Source organism: Symphalangus syndactylus, chromosome 8 (assembly GCF_028878055.3).
Source record: "Symphalangus syndactylus isolate Jambi chromosome 8, NHGRI_mSymSyn1-v2.1_pri, whole genome shotgun sequence".
Classification (NCBI taxonomy): domain Eukaryota; kingdom Metazoa; phylum Chordata; class Mammalia; order Primates; family Hylobatidae; genus Symphalangus; species Symphalangus syndactylus.
Genome location: NC_072430.2, coordinates 137,168,528 through 137,188,809, shown reverse-complemented (window position 1 = coordinate 137,188,809; position 20,282 = coordinate 137,168,528). Strand labels below are relative to the sequence as shown.

Here is a 20,282-nt window from a genome sequence, read left to right as displayed (position 1 = left end):
CTATTGCTGACTAAACTGTCTACAATTTCAAGGGGTATGTAGGATTTGAAACACTTGGTAGTGGCTTATGAAGCAGCTAACAGCCTTATTAAGCTCCAGGGCTCATCTCCTCCATCTCAGGCTAGGAGAATGTTGAGAGCAAGGCAGCATCTCAAGATTCTGTGGCAAGAGAAAAGTTCTAGGTCCGAAAATGAACGTCAATGATTGCATAATGTTTTTCTGAGAACAAAGTCAGATATTCCAACACAAGATGCCATCAAGTTAATCTGGTATCTTCCAGATAAACAGATTCCACAAGATAATAAAGTCTCAAGTTCAAAGGCAACTACATCTGTGCAGCCAACACTCACCTTTCTCTTGCTACTGGTCTGATTCTTGTCTCGTTCCGTTTTTTCCTTCTCACCATCTTTCTGTGTGCTGTTTTCTTCATTCTGATCATGGTCCCCACTGTCATCATCTTTCAAACTGAATGGAAAGGCAACACAATACAATTCTGTGACGAAGTCAATACTTGCTTACCTAACAAAGCCACCAGGTCATATCAACTACTATGCAACCAACACAAAGTCACTCAAATTCAGGCCCTGAGATGTGAGAAGGGCAAAATAACACAGACAGGCAAATTAGGAGGATTAAACAAAAACGAAACACCCATCAGCTAACTTTTGAACTCCACAAAGCACTGTCTTTCAGTTTTCTAAAAAGCCACACAAAGAACCAGTTAAAGGGAATGCTTAAGGTATACAGTTTAAGGGATTGTTTTCCCTGCCAAAAATGGAGTAAAAAATGAGAAGAGTCTCTAATGCTTTGACATTTCAAATGAAGGTTAAAAACGTACTATCTGCTTTGCCACTTCTCCTTACCACCTCTTCTACACCCACTGTCACTACTTTAGTTTAGGCCCTCTTCTTCTGACACGTCAATCATATAATAAATTCCTCAATGGTCTTCCTGACACAAATCTCTCACTCTCTATCCATCCTTTCACTAGCATTATCTTTTTAAGTGCAAATCTGACATTTAACTTCCATGCTTTAAACTTTCAACTGTCCCTCGCTTTTTGATGCCTACCCTCTAAGATAAAGTACAGCAAAATCTAAGATCCTCTAGAATCTGACTCCTGCCAGCCAGGATCCGCCTCCTCTAGCAATCTATATTGCCGTATCGGTGCCATTTGCAAACACCACCCCTTCGGTCTGGACACCATTCCTCCCGTGTCTGCTTTTCCTACTAGAGAGAGAGTTCCCTTAGAGCAGTGTCTTACTTCATCTCGGTATCTCCAGCACCCAGGGAAAGATGTTGCCTTAATATGCGGCACTAGAAGATGCTGAATAAATGGTAAACCAAAAGGAAAAATAAACGACTGAAAGAAAGAATAAATGTGTTCTTGCTTCATAAGCACAGAGTCAAACGAACTTTAGGGATTACCCTTTCATGAGCAGTCAAACTACCTCAAGGGTTTCAGGTACACCTAAAAATCACTGGATCCTGACAAAAAGATAAATGGAAGGTGAGTTTGCAAAGACAATAAGAAAGCCATTTATTCTAGGGCTGGACCATTAACTCATCACACATCTTCTCTCCAATCATCTTTCTCACCCCAATAACTGTATGTGTGGTCAAATGAAATTAGGCAGTTCTCAAGAATGGTACTAGAAATGCTCCAATTATAATTCAGGTACTATCCTATGCAGATACATAAACACGTTGCAGGGTACTTTGTATTTGTAGTCTGGTTTTTTTTGCCCATGAATCCCCAGTGCCTAGTACATTAAAAGTACCCAATAAATATTAGAATGAATGAGCTAGTCACATGTTGGGGTGCCTGCTCTGCCCATTTCACAGCCCTAGCTGCAGGATATACTCAGGAGGTTATGCCCTGTGCCATGAACCTTCCCATCCCTACCCTGGTCAAGACACAACTAGGAAGGTCACCTGACCAAAGGGCAGTCCAGCCTGGGCAATAACCTATGCCCCAGAGCCTTGCTCAAAAATATGAGCAGATTCCTCCCCTCAGCGTTTCATCCAGGAGATGAAAGATCATAGACTCAGGAGCTGGGGCAGCCATATGGGCCCCATGCAAGAAAAGCCCTGAGACAATTAAGACAATGAGCAAAAGCAAAGAAAGCCAGTATGAGATAAGAACATGGAGCAGATGAGCAGAGAAAATGGAGGGGAGTTTCATTTTGCTGCTAATGCTACCACTCTCTGGCTTTTATTCAGCCTCCCTGGACTTCCAGGAGACCATCATCTGTGCTTATGATATTCCCTTCCCCTTTATTAAACATTTGGTTTCCTTTTCAAAAGGAGCCTGTCTAGCACACAAGATCTACAGATTAAAAATTACCAACATCTACCAAGCATCTGTGGTGTGTATGAGCTACCAGAGTGCTTGTCCCCAAGGACCTAGCTGAGGAGAAAAGGTACACAGATATACCCACGCCTCAGCATGGTGCAACGGCCCCTGCTCTGCTCACATGTCCCAATATCATCTCCTTCCTGGTCCCAACAAACTCTTTCCACTCCAGTTGTATCACCCTAATTTTGGTGCCCCAATTTTATCCTTCTGTTATGCTCATCATGTGGTCTCTCCTCAAGAAGTCCTTCTTTGCCTAGTTAACTTGTCCTACAGGACTCAGATCGAGGGCCACTTTCTCTTGGAAACATTTCCTAACCTCTTCCAACCTAGGCTGAGTTGGGGTCTCCTCTTCTGAACTTCCCCATATAAATGTTTGCACTTGTTCCAGCTATACTCTCATGGCCAGTTCTGTCTCCTGATCAAGAACATCTCAAAGGTTCTTCTGGTTAGGCCCAGGATAACTCTCTTCTTTAGGACACAACCCTGGGATGCAAACCCTTTTCCTCTCTTCTTAGCTTCCAACTCCCACTATAGCCTCTGGGGTCCCTTGCATTTAGATCTTGGTTGAAGAGGGGTACAGTCATCCCAGCATCTTGTTTTTGCTAGCCCCAAGAAAAGTATATACCTTCCTTTCTTTTTAGTGGTTTTGCTGCTGATCACTACCAGGAAACAGAGAAAAAACTAACAAAAATAATTGTCAGAGAAGAAACAATGCTCCTGTGACCCCTGGACCACTTAGGGCGCCTTTCTAAGACAGTAAATGGGAACCCTAATGGACCTATATCTAGTGCTTTTATTACCTGAGGGTGGAACTAACCAACCACTCTGCCCTCTAAGCCTACATTTAAGGCAAATCTTACAAGCTACTCTTCCCAGCTTCAAGCTGGATTTGAGTCAAGATACAACTCAGACTGAAAAGTCAGTGCTCCCTAAACTCAGGCAGATAGCAACTCTGAGGCTGCCCAGACTGAGAGGCACTTTAGTTAGCTTGCTAAGCTTCTGCCCAGGTATTTCCTCACCCTCTGAACCAGACCAATACCTTGTGGGCAGGACCTTGGTTCAATTCATCTTTATACCCCCACCATCAGACAGTGGCATAAAACAAATCTCCGTTTAATGAATGGGTCTATAGAATCAAAGCAACGAGTGCCAAATAAGTGGTTTAGACAATAGTTAGGAATGGGCCCAAAGTTAACGATATCGAATAAAAAGCAAATGATGTAGAATATGGACAAAATCAAGTACATTTGTCTAGATCTGAAAACTATGTTTAAGTCAGGACTGCAGTTTTTGTGAAAGCATCTTAGGTTTTTACATATCAATAGGATCAATGGCAATGCGATCTAAGGACTTCATACATCTACCTCCTCTCCACAAAAGCAATTACAATCAAAGGTTTCATTCAGAGGAGTCCATACAGTAACGGAGATTAGAGCTAATCTTTAATATGAGCCCATTAGATTATATACTATTGTACTCAGCTCCAGCCACTGGACATCTAGAAGGATTCTGGCAAACTGGAACATGTCCTTAAGAGCAATGTGGTGAAGAGTGCAGATTAGTAAAGAGAGCAATGTGGTAAAGACTCCAAATATGCAGCAATGGCCTAAACACCGCAGAATTTCTGAATGAAACACAACATAAAAAAATAAAACCAGGGGCAGGAATGCTGTTTTCAATTGCTAATTTCAAATGAAAGAAAGCTTTTCTTTTTTTTCCCTGCAATGCTAGAGGGCAGATGTTTAAAGATTTTGGCTCAATACAATAGTTAATAATTCAAAGTAATTAAAATGACCCAGCTTCTTCAATCATAGAAGAGGTAAGAAAAAAAAAGAGGGCAAGTTTAATTTTTCTCAAAAGGTGCTTGAACCAAGGTTACACAACAAACCTGGGATAGCCCTTCCTTTGTCTTGGGCACTCCTTAACCTCAGAGTCTCACTTTCCTCATCTGTGAAAGGAGATAACAAGATCCTCTTCACAGAATTGTTAGAGTAGAAATAACATATGAGGCTGGGGGTGGTGGCTCATGCCTGTAATCCCAGCACTTTAGGAGGCAAGGTGGGTGAATCTCTTGAGCCCGAGTTCGAGACCACCCTGGGCAACATGGTGAAACCCCGTCTCTACAAAAAATACAAAAAAATTAGCCAGGTAGGGTGGCACACGCCTGTAGTCCGGCTACTCTGGAGGCTGAGATGGGAGGATTGCTGGTGCCTGGGAGGTCGAGTGGGCAGTGAGCTGTAATCACACCACTGCACTCCAGCCAGGGTGACACAGCGAGACCCTGTCTCAAAAAATATATATATATATGAAAAATACCTAGCAAGATCCCTGTGGAAGTCCATTATTACCATTCTTACTGCAGACTCCCAAATGATTTGGGTAGGTTTGAGCTAGATGACCCATAAGATGTCTTCTTAGGATGAAATTTGATTTGTTCAAATCAGTGGAGGAAGGGGTATAAGGGTTCCAGAAAGCTCCACTGAGGCAGGATTTGGATCTGGAGCTAGGTGTTGCAGGGTTTACAATAGAGATGAAATGGGGCGGCGGTGGGGGAGAGGTTCGTAGAGGGATAGGCTCAGTTAAACAGCAGGACAGAGAAGAGGTCGGGCAAAGACCTTCTCAAGTAGCAGAGACCTCTTAGCAACCAGAAAACATTCCTGAGGACCTACTTGCCTGGAGTGTTGGAAATCCAGTATTCCCTGAATGTGCACAGTACTCTCTGTATTAGAAAAACCCCAATTTCCCATCAAAAGCACTAGATCATAACCTAAACTAATAGTAATTCCACTTTAGTTTATATCGCAATAGTTAGCAATGTTCACAAGTATCTTTAAGCATTGCTGAGTGTGATTTGACCCTTATCACACCCCGGTGTGGCAGCAGGGTACTAGCCACTAACGTGGTTTGAGCAACAATGGCTTAGAGGCTGGGTAACTTTTCTACAGTCAAACAGATGGTAAGTGGTGAATCTGGGACTAGAAATCCAGGTTTTCAGATGGAGACAGTCGATTTGCTAGACTACTAGAAGAGAGGAAGGAACATATTCTACCTCAAGATACAATCCTTGGAGGAGGATAAGTAAAAATACTTCTGCATTTTCTCTCTGTACCTCCAAACTGATGCTGAAACTAGAAACCGGAGCGGGCAGGAGAGGGCAACAAGTATACGTAGGTCTTGGCGAGTGTGTTGGAAGACGGGAACGGGAGGTGGAGGAGAAAGAAAGTAAGAAGAGTCTCAGGAAGATAATTCCTAAGCCAGCCTTCCACCGCGTCGAGGGCAGCAGCCACATTACCTCATTGCATCCTCCAAACTCTACGACAAAGGGTGTTACCGTCCCCACTCTGCAGATGAGAAAACTGAGGCTCAGAGGGGAGAGGGAGTGTGTGGGGAAAGCTGGATTCAGAGGCAGGGCGGCCAGACTGCGGAAACACCCAAACCGCCGAGGTCCCCACCCCTCCACGTCGCAAGCAATCCGCATCCACCAGGGCGGGGCGTCCGAAAATCTCCCCCTACGGGGTGGCACAGCCACCCCTCCCCCGGGCCCAGCTCTTCGCCCTCTGTTCGGGCGGCCCTGGGGTCTCTGGGACCCCGGTATCCATTGCTCCCCAGCCCCCTCCTCCCCGCCAGCCCAGGCCAGGTCCGGCCGCAGCCGGATCCCGGCAGGGAAGCCGGTGCCGCAGGGTTTGCGCCGCCCCAGCCCCAGCGGGGGCGGGCGCGGGGGAACTGTTCGGGGAAGGGGCCCCGGGGGCGGCCACGAGCCACTCACGCGTCGAACTTGTTGTTCATCCTCTCGCCGCCGCTGTCGCCACTGCCTCAGGGAGTGACTTCCGCTTCACCGGGTCCCTCAGCCTTGGGCCCGGGTACTTCCGGTTTTGCGCGGGTTGCAGCGGAACTTCGGCGCGCAGGCCCAGTTTGGGAGCGGCTATCTCGGGACGCCAGCCCAGGGCGGCTGCGCAGAGGGCTGGCCTCAGTGGCGGAGCTGGCTGCTGGCTTCAGCTCTGTCTCTGCCCAGGTCCTTGTGACCCGTCCGCTCTCCTAAGGGAGCGTGTCCTGGCCCCCTCCCGCAGCGGCTCGGAAAAAAGGCAGCACCGCGTCGTTGACAGCGCGGGCTCTGGACTCGCTGCTTGGTAAAAACCTTCCTCTTCCTCCAGTGCAGGACGCACTCTCCGGTATCTCTCTTGACCTCCCCCAGGCTTTCCTTTGTCGGCGGCGCCGCCACTGTACTATGGCATACCTCGTTTTATTACGCTTCGCAGATAGGGCTTTCTGAAAACAAATGGAGGGTTTGTGGCAGCCCTGAGTCCAGCAATGGTATCAGCGCCATTTTTCCAACAGCATGTGCTCATTTCGTGTCTCTGTGTTACATTTTGGTAATTCTCAAAATATTTCAAACTTTTTCATGATTTCTGTGTCTGTTATGGTGATCTATGATCAGTGATCTTTGATGTTGCTATTGTCATTGTTTTGGGGTGCCACATACAGCGTCTTTTATAAGACGTCCAACTTAATGTTGTGTGTGTTCTGACTGCTCCACCCACAGACTGTTCCCCATCTCTCTCCCTCTTCTTGGGCCTCCCTATTACCTGAGACACAACAATATTGAGATTAGGCGAATTAATAACTCTGCAATGGCCTCTAAGTGCTCAAGTGAAAGGAAGAGTCGCACGTCTCTCACTTTAAATCAAAAACTAGAAATGATTAAACTGAGTGAGGAAGGTATGTCAAAAGCCGAGATAGGCCGAAGGCTAGGCCTCCTGCGGCAAACAGTTAGCCAAGTTGTAAATGCAAAGGAAAAGTTCTTGAAGGAAGTTAAAAGTGCTACTCCAATGAACACACGAATGATAAGAAAGCGAAACAGCCTTATTGCTGATATGGAGAAAGTTTTAGTGGTCTGGATAGAAGATCAGACCAGCCGCAACATTCCCTTAAGCCAAAGCCTAATCCAGAACAAAGCCCTAACTCTCTTCAACTCTATGAAAGCTGAGAGAGGTGTGGAAGCCGCAGAAGAAAAGTTTGAAGCTAGCAGAGGTTGGTTCATGAGGTTTAAGGAAAGAAGCCGTTTCCATAACATAAAAGCACAAGGTGAAGCAGCAAGTGCTGATGTAGAAGCTGCAGCAAGTTATCCAGAAGCTTTAGCTAAGATAGTTGACGAAGGTGGCTACACTAAACAACAGATTTTCAATGTAGATGAAACAGCCTTCTATTGGAAGAAGATGCCATCTAGGACTTTCATAGCTAGAGAGGAGAAGTCAGTGCCTGGCTTCAAAGCTTCAAAGGACAGGCTGACTCTCTTGTTAGGGGCTAATGCAGCTGGTGACTTTAAGTTGAAGCCAATGCTTATTTACCATTCTGAAAATCCTAGGGCCCTTAAGAATTATACTAAATCTACTCTACCTGTGCTATATAAATGGAACAGCAAAGCCCGGATGACAGCACATCTGTTTACAGCATGGTTTACTGAATATTTTAAACCCACTGTTGAGACCTACTGCTCAGAAAAGAAGATTCCTTTCAAAATATTACTGCTCATTGACAATGCCCCTAGTCATCCAAGAGCTCTGATGGAGATGTACAAGGAGATTAATGTTGTTTTCATGCCTGCTAACACAACATCCATTCTGCAGCCCATGGATCAAGGGGTAATTTCGACCTTCAAGTCTTATTATTTGAGAAATACATTTCATAAGGCTTTAGCTGCCATGGATAGTGATGTCTCTGATGGATCTGGGCAAAGCAAATTGATAACCTTCTGGAAAGGATTCACCATTTTAGATGCCATTAAAAACATTCGTGATTCGTGGGAGGAGGTCAAAATGTCAACATTAACAGGAGTTTGGAAGAAGTTGATTCCCACCCTCATTGATGACTATGAGGGGTTCAAGACTTCAGTGGAGGAAGTAAGTGCAGATGTGGTGGAAATAGCAAGAGAACTAGAATTAGAAGTAGAGCCTGAAGATGTAACTGAATTGCTGCAATCTCATGATAAAACTTTAACAGATGAGGAGTTGTTTCTTATGGAGGCGCAAAGAAAGTGGTTTCTTGAGATGGAATCTACACCTGGTGAAGATGCTGTGAACATTGTTGAAATGACAACAAGGGATTTAGAATATTACATAAACTTAGTTGATAAAGCAGCAGCAGGGTTTGAGAGGATTGACTCCAATTTTGAAAGAAGCTCTACTGTGGGCAAAATGCTATCAAACAGCATCGCATGCTACAGAGAAATCTTTCATGAAAGGAAGAGTCAACTGATGCGACAAACTTCACTGATGTCTTATTTTAGGAAATTGCCACAGTCACCCCAACCTTCAGCAGCCACCACCCTGATCAGTCAGCAGCCGTCAACCTCGAGGCAAGACCCTCCACCAGCAAAAAGGGTACGACTCACCGAAGGCTCAGATTGATCATTAGCATTTTGTAGCAATAAAGTATTTTTAAATTTAGGTATGTATATTGTTTTATTAGACAATGCTATTGCACTCTTGCTAGTCTACAGTATAGTGTAAACATAACTTTTATATGCATTGAGAAACCAAGACCATTCATGTGACTTGCTCTCTTACGTTGGTCTGGAACTGAACCTGCAATATCTTTGAGGTACGCCTCGACCTACCTCCTTAGGTTGCTGTATGGATCCCATGAGACCGTAACCTATAGAATGGCAGCTAATGTTAACCTCTGAGTGCTTATTGTGTACAAGGAGCTAATCCTCTGCCCTCTGAGGCTTTCAGAGAGGTTGAGAGACTTGTGCCAGATACACGGCTAGTAAGGGGTTGATGGGAACCTGAAATGGTCCCACTGTCATCAGATTCCCTCCCTGATTGAAGTTCTTCCCCACTCTCCCTAACTCCTCTAGGACTCTAGAGCTGTGACTCTGCACTTGCTTCAAACACACTATGCATGCACAGACACAGACTCACACTGGAGTAAATAAAATGAACTTGCTGGTGATTGAATCCCAAAGACAGCAATCCTGTGCTTGGAGGGAGGGCATATTTCCAAGGTCCCCTCCTGCCAGCATATCCTGTTGTCAGGCCTTTATGTGGCACTTTCACTTTTTTTTTTTTTAGTTTTGTAATTTTTTTTGTTTTTGAGACAGGGTCTTACTGTGTCATCAGGCTGGAGTGCAGTCACATGATCACAGCTCACTGCAGCCTAGACCTCCTGGACTCAAGCGATCTTCCCACCTCAGCCTCCCGAGTAACTGGGACTACAGGCATACATCACCACGCCCAGCTAAGTTTTGTGTTTTTTGATAGAGACCGGGTGTCCCCATGTTGCCCAGGCTGGCTTTCTGGGTTCCTGGACTCCTGAGCTCAAGCAATCCACCCACCTTGTCCTCCCAAGGTGCTGGGATTATAGGTGTGAGCCACCACACCTGGCCAGGAATGGATTATTTTTTGCACCTTATTTACAGATGAGGGAACAGGCTCAGGGAGCATAGGTGACTTGCCCAAGGGTGTCCCCTGGTTACCAGCCGAACTCGTGTGCTGGCTGTAATCTCAGAGCAGGACCTTGCCTCTCCCCTAGGAAGACCCCAGCTTATTGCCTTACTACCTGATTAGTGGGGTCAAGGGAGGCCAGTCAAAGTCTCCTCCTGGAATGAAGAGCTCAGTGGCTGTCTGTTAACTCCACACCTCCTCTTGCCTAGCTCTTCCTTGTCTTAACCATCCTTCGGGAAGAAGGGCCTGTTTTTCAGGCCGTAGAATGTTAGAGTGTCAGACTGGGTCAGAGTCAGGAATTCTGGACTTCAAACCTTGTTTAACCACCAGTGTTGTGTGGAGTCCTTCTTACTCTAGGCTCAATTTGCCTATATAACACGGGGAATAATGACTCTTGCTTGTCCATACTGCTGTGAGGAGCTCTTGATTAAAAAGGAGGCCAGGTACAGTGGCTGATGCCTGTAATCCCAAGACTCAAGTGGGAGGATCACTTGAGCTCAGGAGTTCAAGACCAACCTAGGCAACATAGCAAAACCTCATCTCTACTAAAAATTTAAAAGCAGTTGGGTGTAGTGGTGCATGCCTGTGGTGCCAGCTACTTGGGGGGCTGAGGCAGGAGCATTGCTTGAGCCCCGGAGGTTGAGGCTGCAGTGAGCCGTGATCATGCCACTCCACTCCAGCTTACATGACAAGAGTGAGGCTCTGTCTCAAAACTAAACAAAACAACAACAACAACACATCAAAAACTAAAAAAAAAAAAAGAGGATTACTAAACTCAGGAAATCGTCTTGTGGTCAGTGGCAGAAAAATGCACATGAATGGAAAGGCCACGGGGGCTGTTGAGAATTGGGTGCTTATTGTATCCAGAGGGCATGGCGGGGGAGATGCCAGCTGGCATGGGCTTGGGCTGCTGCCCTGCTTTGGAGAGAGCATCGGCTGCTACTCTTCACACCTCTCGTGACTGCCCTCTTTCAGGGAGAACTTGTAAAAGGGGAGCCAGTCCCAAGTCCGAAGGTATTATACAAAACAGTCCTTCGGGCTTCAGACTGATGGGAATGAATAATGCTTTGCCTAAGTGAGGGGAGTGCACTGAGTGGAGGGGTGGCTGGTGCCAGGGTGAGCTAGCCAATCCCGCGTTCATGCTGACTGCAGCAGCACACTCTAACCACAGCCTACCCCCAACCACTCCCGGACTCCAGCTCAGACTCTTTCCCCAGCTTTTCTCAGGGCCGTTTGGCTCACACAGCCCTGAAAGGCACTTCCCAAAGAGCACACTTAGGACCTCAGTAGGAGAACGTGGCTGATAAGACTCAGTGTGACCCACGTGAGTGACTCCCACATGCCCCGCAGTGGTTGGTTGGCTCAGTCTGGTGAGGGCAGGTAGGGGCGTGGATCTCCAGGGAATGGCAGGGCCGGCACCCGGTTGTAGTGGGCCATGAGGAAGATGCCAGCCGTGCCACAGACGAAGAGCGAGAGCATGGCCAGGAAGCAGACGCGGTCCAGCACTCGGCCCACCAGGAACCACTCCTCATTCCCCTGAGGGTGGGAGGCAGGTGTGGGATAACCAGCGGTGGCACCAGGTCTTCCCTGGGTCCTGTTCTCATCCTTGGGCTTCCAGCAGGCCCATGTCTCCATTTCCTGGGGCCCTTCTTACCTATGTCCAGATCCCAACTGGTGGCTAATTCCATGGCCCCCTGGCCCTGAGGTGTCCCCCCTGCCCCTGTTCCTTTTTCTTTCTTTCTTTTTTTTTTTGGGACGGAGTCTCACGTCTCACTCTTTCATCCAGGCCAGAGTGCAGTGGTGCGATCTCGGCTCTGCTCACTGCAACCTCCGCCTCCCAGGTTCTCCTGCCTCAGCCTCCTGAGTAGCTGGGAATACAGGTGCCCACCACCACACCCAGCTAATTTTTGGTATTTTTGGTAGAGATAGGGTTTTGCCATGTTGGCCAGGCTGGTCTCAAACTCCTGACTTCAGGTGATCCACCCGCCTCGGCCTCCCAAAGTGCTGGGATTACAGATGTGAGCCACCGCGCCCAGCCTCCTGTTTTTCCATCCCACTGCCCTATCTTGGCCACCCCACTCATCCTGTCTCTATCACAGGTCCAAGCCCAGGTACTCACTCCACCTCCACCCCACCCTGACTCAGCTTACATTGTCAAAGTGACTCTGCTGGTGCCGGGCACGGGCAATGAGGTTGCAGGCTTCCACACAGGCCTGGATGGCTGGGGCAGCCTGCTTCAGGCTGCCACAGAACTGGCTCGGCCCTAACTCTGGGCCTTTCTCTGGTAAAGAGAAAGGATAAGGTTTGGGAGTAGAATGGAGGAGAAACAGGCAGAGAAGACGGCCTCTCGTTAGGGACGCCAGCTCCTCTCTCCCTGACCTGGGCACTTCTCCAGCACTCATCTGCTGTGCCTGGCTCCCAAGCTGGGGTCCCGGGGAGGACTGTCCCCAGGCACACCTGCTATGTCTTACCTAGCTTCTCCAGCGCTGCCGCCACCAGCCCTTGCCGCTGCCACTGCTGGAAGAGGAGTTCACTGCGAGGCAGGCAGAGGGCCACCTCCTCCCCAGTTGTGATCAACCATCCAGAGGAGCCATTCTGTAGCCGGGACTGGGTGTCCTGCACAGCTGCCGGGGCCAGCGGGCGAATGTGCATCCTCAGCAGCTGGGGCAAGAGCCTCAGGAACACCTAGAGAGGGGGTGGCTTCACTAGGGCAGCAGGCCGAGCTTCAGAGCAGAAGCTGGAGGTTGGCGTGAAGGGCTTGTGCTGCTAGGGACCATCGGGGCAGTGATGTGGCCTTGGTAAAGCTTTCTGTACTGGACACGAGCCTGGGTCCCCAAACTTCAGTGCACATCAGAATCACCAGGGCACTTGTTACAAACACAGATTCCTGCCCCCAACCCTGATGCTATTCTGGCCTAGAATGCTTGGGGCAGGCCTGGGAATCTGCATGTGCACCAAGGGCCCAAGCTGAAGGCTGCAGGTGGGTTACAGATCACACAGACTGGAATCAGACTGCCCTGGCAGACTCCTGCTTTTTCGACTTTGTAGTGCACTTTCTTGGGCAGGTTACTTAACCTCTCTGCGCCTCAATGTCCTCATCTGTAACTGGAGACGATATGGGTTTTATGAAGGTGAAATACATTAACATTTGTAATATCCCTGGCATCCAGGAAGCAATTTCATTACTGTATTACTGTAATCGATTTTGGTCCATGCTTCCAGATACACCCAGGATGGGTGTGCTGTGGAATGCCACAGGTGAGGAGTACGGCCAGGGCGTGTGAGAGGGAGGCGTAGGGGAGTGGGCAGCAGGATGTTCAAGTGGGCAGGGAGGGTCCTTGCCTTGCGGACCCCTCGGGCCATGGAGTGTGTGTGTGGAGACCGCAAGGAGACATTGAGCACAACCACAGCATTCACGACAATGAGGATGGTCACCACCAGGAGGAAGGTCAGATACCTGTCAGGGTGGAGTGGGCAGGAGCTGGCAGCCCATACCATGATGCCACCCCCACCCTTAGTGGCTGCCCCCCTCAGGCCTCCTGAATTGAGGATGGTGGGGTGGATGGAAGGCAAGAGGGCAGTGCAGGAGGCCATCGTGCTCCCAAGAAGGGAGAGTGGGGTAGGCGGGTGGGCATGAAGACCAGCCTTACTTGCTGATGAGTGGCACCGCCTGGGAGGTTTCAGGCACCTTCTTGGCCACAAGGAAGAGGAAGACAGTCTGGGCCAGGAGCACGTTGATGGCGACGGTACACTTCTGGCCCCCAGCTACCCGTGACCGAGAGGTTCTCAGAGCAGGTTCCTACCTCCCCCACCCACGGAGGAACCCCTTACCCCAGAAGTAGCCCGCTGCCTCTGTCCTGGGTCATAATGCCACTCTGTGCCCCAGGTAGGGCCCACCCCGGCCTCCCAGGTATCCCCTGTGCTACTGGATGGCTCCCTCCCATAGGCTCCAGGTACCCTTGGCAGGAAGGAAGTAGATGAGGATGGCGACGGAGGAAATGAGCACACAGGGGGCGATGATGTTGATGACGTAGAAGAGGGGCTTGCGCTGGATGAGCAGGTAGAACACCACCTTCTGGTGGCCTGCCTCCTGGGCTGGTGCCGCTGGGTCCAGGAGCATCTTGGCTGGTCGGTGCTGGATGGCCCACTCCCCATTCTCTGCGGGCGGGCAGGCAGGCAGGAGTGGGCACAGGAAGTGTGGGCTAGGCAGATCCCTGCAGCCGAGTGACCCAGCTGCAAGGGCAGCATGTGCCCTAAGGAGCACCAGCAGAGGAGGCACCCTTGAGGGACAGAAGTGGGGTGGGAGATTGGATACTCGAGCCTCTTCTAAAATTGGAGTCATTATCATGAGGAAAGTCAGAGCTTTGTTGGACGTTTTAAAAAGCATATTTTATGGTTTGCTGTAGTTTTCATTTTGAGTTACATGGGAGGGATTTGACCTTGGTCCAGCCTTGACCATAGCTGGGTCCAGCAGGAGCCCTGGATGAGGCTGCCTGGGGAGCCCTTAGGTGGGGGTTACCTGTGAAGGCCTCAGGGTCAATGAAAATCCACTCGATGGTCTGGCCATCTTCCTGACTCAGCTGCAGATCAATCTCATTGGTGCTGTAAGTCTGGGACCTGGGAGTCACAGAGGAAAGAGGCTAAATGTTGAGTGGGTAGACCTGCCATGACTGCATGGGGATGACCATCTGGGGACAAGTGTGCGCAGCTTTGCTTCAACAAAATGCAGCCCCACGCTTTCTGAGTTCTCTGTAAAACCCCAGTGGTGAGATACGGAGAGCAGGGGGACCTGGGGCTCTTTGGGGTCAGGAAGATTGAGTTGAAGGCCCAGGAGGCTGCAGGGCCCTCACCTGGCTGATGGGCCCAGGGTCACTCTGCATTTGTCTCTCCCACTGCTGTCTGGCAGGAGGGGCTGATGATGGCAATGTAGAAAATACATGCCTACCTAAGGAGGACCCCTGTGTCTACGGAGGGGAGTCTCCCTGCCAGTTTTGCTTGTGGAAAAACTGCTCCTCTAAGATACAGGAGAACCCTCCCCCGGGCCCTCCTTCCCACACTTAGGTTTGAGGAAACAGACCCAGAGACCCCCAGGGGTGGCTTGGTTGCATACATGCTTCCGCTGGATTCCCTGCCAGGGCCCCTCTCTCACAGGACAGCCCCGCCTCCCTGTGGGTCTGGAGTGTACAGTGGTTTCGTGTGTGCGCAGGCATGCATCTTGTGTGCATGTGTGCCTTCTCACCCACGCACCCCAGGCGTGAATGTCTCCCCTTGGGGCACAGACGAGGAAACTGAGGCAGTAAAGGAGGATGAGTGAGGGGACTCGGGCTTAGCAGGGAGAGCTTGGGCACTTTCAGGCGTCTTAGCCTGAGATGGGCACAGAGGCCCAGGGGAGATGGAGCCAGGCCTGTAGGTGCTGCCAGAGCCAAGGCCAGAAGCCTTGCCCAGGCCTTACCCCACCACTGCCCAGGCCCCTCTGAGAGCAGCTCTCTTAATCCTCCCCAATAAATGGCCTCACTGGAAGATAAGGGAGCAGTTCTGCCAGTCGAAGGGGAAGTAGGTGACTGAGATAGAGCAGGCGGAACGGAAGATGGCAGGCGGCAGCCAGTAGATACAGCCGTCCGGGGACACGAGCACATTGCAGTAGAGGGCCACCTCGAAGACACCGTCCACACTGTGTGCACAGAACAGGCCAGGCCACGAGGCTGTGGGCTCAGCCCCTGACACCCCAGCCCCAGAACAGCCCCTGTGCCCCATGTGGATAGGGGCCTGGGGACATCAGTCCCTACCAGCCTGTCACCCCCTGACTGGTTCCCACCCGGACCACTAGGTCCCCCCAGCAATCCTCCTGCCACCCCCCGCCCCAGACAGACTTCCTCAGGCACCACCTCCTAATTTCTGCTTCTCTTTCTCTGTCTAGTTTTAATAATAATAGTCATAATAGCGACTAACATGTTAAGCCCACAGCATGTGCCAGCCCCCGAGTGATGCACTTTTCATGCCTGTCTTGTTGACTCCCACCAGCTTCTATAGGACCCGTCAGCGGCCCCGTGTTACAGGGAAGGGAGCAGCCCACCCAGGTGGCCCAGCCCAGAGGAGATGGAGCCTGGCGTAGGGTCTGGTCTGCTGGCCCTGGGGTCAGAGGCCATACCCAAGGCCCTGCCCTCGGCACCTGCTCCATCCAGTTCTTCCCTAGCCCCACAGGTGCCTGATTTGCACCCTCTGCTCATCTTTCTCTTTTCTCAGAGCCCTCTTGTTCTGCTGGGCCCAGACCCTGTGTGCTTTGTCCCCCACACCCCTGCCTGTGCCGCCTCCTCACTTGTTCTCCAGCACGATATCCGGCCGCCACACCATGGTGGACGGCACCCTCAGCACCCACAAGCCTTCATAGTCTCGCGGATCCCAGCGCAGGCGATAGTCGCACCACTGCTGCAGGGGGAGGGGCAGTTGCTAGGCCTCTGCCGTCCGCTGCACCACACCCCTGGGAGTGGGCATCCAGCCCAAGAGGACAGAAGAGGCAGGAACGGGGCAGGCAACTCTCAGGAGGCCTTGGGGTGGTGGGGTGGGACCCCTGATGGAAGGAGGGTGGTGGGGTGGGACCCCTGATGGAAGGAGGGTGGCAGGGTGGCCTCTTACCATCTCTATCCAGACATTGGTGGTGAGGGCTTCCTCTCGCTCGTTCTGGGGGTGCAAGGATGCAGTATGGAGGGCTCAGCCCCTGACTTCAGTGCCAGTCCCCACAGGCCACCAATGGGGCCAAGCATCCCCCAGCCTCTTGATAGTACTCCCCCACAACCATGGGGGTTTTCCAGACCCCAGCCTGTCCGCTGCAGGGCCCTCCAACCTGTTGGTGGCTGGAGCCACCCCATGCTATCCCCAGCAGGTCCGAGGGCCTGGTGCGCTGAGCCCTCCTCCACCCTGCGGCTTACCAGGGAGATGAGGTTGGTGAGGGTTAGCTTCAGGCTGACATTGACCACATCCGAGTCTCGTTCCGCGGGCCTCAGGTTGGGGTCGTAGTTTTGCATCAGGTCTGCGAGCAGGCGCTCCTCCTGGTTCCGGCCCTGGGTCCCTGCAATAGACAGGCATGAGCCTAGCAGGAGCTTGGAGGTGGAAAAAGCGGGGAGGCCCTGGGGGTGTGAAGTGGGGACTCAGGGAACTGGATCCAGGGCAGGCCCCAATAGCCCTCAGACCCTCCATCCCCTGAGGCTGTGGACCCCAGCTCTGGGACTCCCCAGGCTGAGATTCCTTTGTGTCCCACCCAGGCAGACAGCCAGCAGCAGCAGGAGGAGCAGCAGCCCCTGGCCCCCATGCATGGCGCCTCAGCTCTCTGCAGTGACAGGGGTGGGACAACAGCTCCAAGGTCTGGGGCAGAGAGAGATGGGCTCTGGGTGTCATATAACAGTCTACACTCCCACCCCAGCCAGCCCAGCCAGCCAGGCCAGCCTGGCCCAGCCCCACCAGCTGTCTGACCACAGCCTTGTCAGCTGTTCCAGGATGGACACAATGCTGGGCTCAGGTTACTTGGGCTGGAGAGGGGAACAGGGGCCCCGTCTGCCCCAAAAGAGACTTCCACCTTCCAGCCCCAACTCGGGCTCAGTTGTCCCAGCCCCACCTCCATGTTCCACATGGGGGCCAAAGACAGCCAGGGCCAGCTGGGTGTGGTAGGGAAGGCAGGTCGCCGAGGAACCTGACAGTGGCTCTAGAGACGGTTGAGGTGGACTCCCTCCTACTCCCTCCAGGGAGTCAGGATTTGGGTGGGTGTGAAGGCTGTTGGGTAGGCATGTGAGGGTTTTTTTGTTTGTTTGTTCTTTGCTGGAGTGCAGTGGTGCGATCTTGGCTCACTACAACCTCCACCTCGATTCTTCTACTTCAGCCTTCTGAGTAGCTGGGACTACTGGCACGTGCCAACATGCCTGGCTAAATTTTTTTTCTTCTTTTTTTTTTTCTTGTATTTTTAGTAGAGACAGTGTTTCACCATGTTGGCCAGGCCAGTCTTGAACTCCTGAACTCAAGTGATCCACCCATCTCGGCCTGCCACTGGGCATCCCCCTCACTGTGCATCCCCCTCACTCAGCATCCTCCTCACTCAGCATCCCGCTCACTTGGCATTCCCCTCACTGTGCATCCCCCTCACTCAGCATCCCCTTCACTTGGCGTCCCCCTCACTCAGCATCCTCCTTACTCAGCATTCCCCTCACTCGGCATCCCCTTACTGTGCATCCCCCTCACTCGGCATCCCCCTCACTCAACATCCGCCTCACTCAGCATCCCCTTCACTTGGCATCCCCCTCACTCAGCATCCTCCTCACTCAGCATCCACCTCACTCGGCATCCCCTTACTGTGCATCCCCCTCACTCGGCATCCCCCTCACTCAACATCCCCCTCACTCAGCATCCCCCTCACTCAGCATCCCCCTCACTCAACATCCCCCTCACTGGGCATCCCTCTCACTCGGCATCCCCCTCACTCTGCATCCCCCTCACTCAGCATCCCCCTCCCTGAACTTCCCCCTCGCTGAGCTTCCCCCTCACTGGGCTTTCCTTTCCCTGGGCTTCCTCCTCCCTGAGCTTCCCCCTCACTGGGCGTCCCCCCCAGTGAGCTTCTCTCTGTGTGGCCCACTTTTCCTGGAATTTACAAAGCCCTTGTTTCCTTCTCACTTCTGAGACCCTTGCCTTTCCATTTTGCTTTCTGGTCCCCCTAGATGCAGTTTTCTTATCCTCTTTTGCAGACCCGTTTCTCTCCACCTCTTTACTCTCCTCCATGCCCACACTTTACCAAATTCATCAATGGCCTCCATGCTCAGGAAGCACTGCTGAACAGTGGACCACCTGTCCCTGCATCCCCTACCCCCCACCCTCCTGTTTTCTCCCTTTCTGCTCTGGGATAGACGGCCTAGAAGCCTTCTTGGTGTTCTCTGAAGGGTAAATCATCAATGAGGAATGGCAGTTTCTTGGAGGGGTTATGTGTGCAGGGACAAGACCCATTCAGAGAAAATCATCTGTAGAATTGTCTAATACTATTTCTCCTTTGCCACCCTCTGTTATAATGGCTGGTAGAGCAAGATACTCATTTCCTAGTCTCCCTTCAGATAGGCTAGCCATGTGATGTTTTGACCTGCGGGTTGTCTACTGGAGCTTTATAGAAAAGTTTTTTTTTTTTCTTTGAGATGGAGTTTCACTCTTGTCGCCAAGGCTGGAGTACAATGGCTTGATCTCGGCTCGCTGCAATGTCTGCCTTCTGGGTTCAAGCGATTCTCTTGCCTCAGCCTCGAGTAGCTGGGATTACAGGCGGGTGCCACCACGCCCATCTAATTTTTGTATTTTTAGTAGAGAGGGGGTTTCACCATGTTGGCCAGGCTGGTCTTGAACTCTTGACCTCAGGTGATCCAGCCGCCTCGGCCTCCCAAACTGCTGTGATTACAGGCATGAGCCACTGTGCCCAGCCTATGGAAAAGTTTTGCTTCTTGATGAAAGGGGTCAGAAATGGCTGGCCCTTTTCTGCCTGAACATAGTTGCTAAGTGTGCAGCTGTGGCTGTCAGCTCACACACTGGAGCCAACAGGTCTGAGGACGGAAGCCAACTTGCCATGGAGGCAGGGCTGGGCAGATGGCAAAATGCCTGGGTCCCTGATAGCTTTGTTAGACAGCTGAGCCAACATGATCACCTCCGCCTCCCTATTATTATTATGTGAGAAAAAGGAAACCTTATGTGTTTAAGCTACAATTCCTTGAGCTTTCTGTTCCTTGCAGCCCAGTGTATTACTGATTCACTGTCCATTGACAGAGAGAAGGTAGCCCTGTTGGTCTGGAGAGAGTAAGGAACAGTCTCTGGCTTCCTGAAAAGCTGTGCCTGTGAGCATGGCTTCCTGGGGACAGAAGATGGAATTCCATGTCAGTCAGAGTGGACCAGTCCTGACAGCACCACCGTGCTGGGGGAGCGGGTCCCTCTGGTGGAAACTGTGGTGACCCTGGGACCCTGTGCAAGAGGCACCCCCCCCCGGTTTTGTGTAACATTTTGGGGTTGTCTTCTCTGGGAGTCCACAGCCACTTGAGCACGGCCTAATAGAACTGAGGACTCACCTGGTGGTTGAACCAAGACCTGCTGCCAGCAGCGTCACCATGAGGCAGAGAGAAGCAAAGACTGCGGCTGAAGGCCCTAGACTCTCATCTCTGTGCACAAGACAGACCCTCCCTGAGTTGATGGACTATTCCTGGGGAAGTCTCAGACTTCCTGCTCACCTGACAGGTGTGAGAACAAACTGGCTTTCCTATTTAGACAGGAAAATTAAAGATGTGTACCTTGAATTTTGTGACTAGTTCATGCTGGAAGGCAGAAGTTACTAGGGTCAGTTTTGGTTTTAAATGGTTTTTCTTTTTCCTTGGTCACATCTAAACATTAAAAATCTCACCTTCTGTATATCTGAGTTAATGAGGTGACCAATTCCCCCCTGAGGGAAATGGGTTAAATCACCACCCATTAAATGT

At 51.0% G+C, this 20,282-nt stretch overlaps 3 protein-coding genes and 1 long non-coding RNA gene across 10 annotated transcripts in view; 2 read left to right on the top strand and 2 right to left on the bottom strand.

The window, feature by feature from the left end:
* The window catches only part of EIF4E2 (eukaryotic translation initiation factor 4E family member 2), a 32,209-nt gene extending 25,936 nt beyond the window's left edge, over positions 1–6,273 (bottom strand). For 4 of the 7 annotated variants that reach the window (XM_063645313.1, XM_055291003.2, XM_055291001.1 and 1 more), the window contains exons 1-2: positions 6,126–6,262; positions 351–465 (exon numbers count right to left, since the gene is read on the bottom strand). In XM_063645313.1, the coding sequence (XP_063501383.1) occupies positions 351–465; positions 6,126–6,145 (135 nt within the window). In that variant the 5' untranslated portion in view covers positions 6,146–6,262. Of the gene's footprint in view, positions 1–350; positions 466–5,651; positions 6,057–6,125 lie in introns of those variants that run through there. The other 3 variants (XM_055291004.2, XM_063645312.1, XM_055291002.2) reach the window with 3 other exon arrangements.
* Positions 6,274–6,339: 66 nt separating this feature from the next.
* Positions 6,340–17,189, bottom strand: CHRNG (cholinergic receptor nicotinic gamma subunit). Its single transcript, XM_055290995.2, has 12 exons — positions 17,057–17,189; positions 16,728–16,867; positions 16,435–16,479; positions 16,118–16,227; positions 15,317–15,472; positions 14,321–14,418; positions 13,759–13,959; positions 13,452–13,566; positions 13,144–13,258; positions 12,273–12,486; positions 11,952–12,082; positions 6,340–11,337 (listed from the first exon to the last, which is right to left on the bottom strand). The coding sequence occupies exons 1-12, from the start codon at positions 17,109–17,111 to the stop codon at positions 11,164–11,166; spliced, it is 1,554 nt and encodes a 517-aa protein (XP_055146970.1). The 5' UTR covers positions 17,112–17,189; the 3' UTR covers positions 6,340–11,163.
* On the top strand, positions 6,502–8,802 carry TIGD1 (tigger transposable element derived 1). The gene has a single exon (XM_055290994.2). The coding sequence runs from the start codon at positions 6,988–6,990 to the stop codon at positions 8,761–8,763; it is 1,776 nt and encodes a 591-aa protein (XP_055146969.1). The 5' UTR covers positions 6,502–6,987; the 3' UTR covers positions 8,764–8,802.
* On the top strand, positions 13,792–20,102 carry LOC134737386 (uncharacterized). Its single transcript, XR_010122265.1, has 2 exons — positions 13,792–13,861; positions 19,835–20,102. It is a non-coding gene; the product is annotated as an uncharacterized lncRNA (long non-coding RNA).
* Positions 20,103–20,282: the final 180 nt, after the last annotated feature.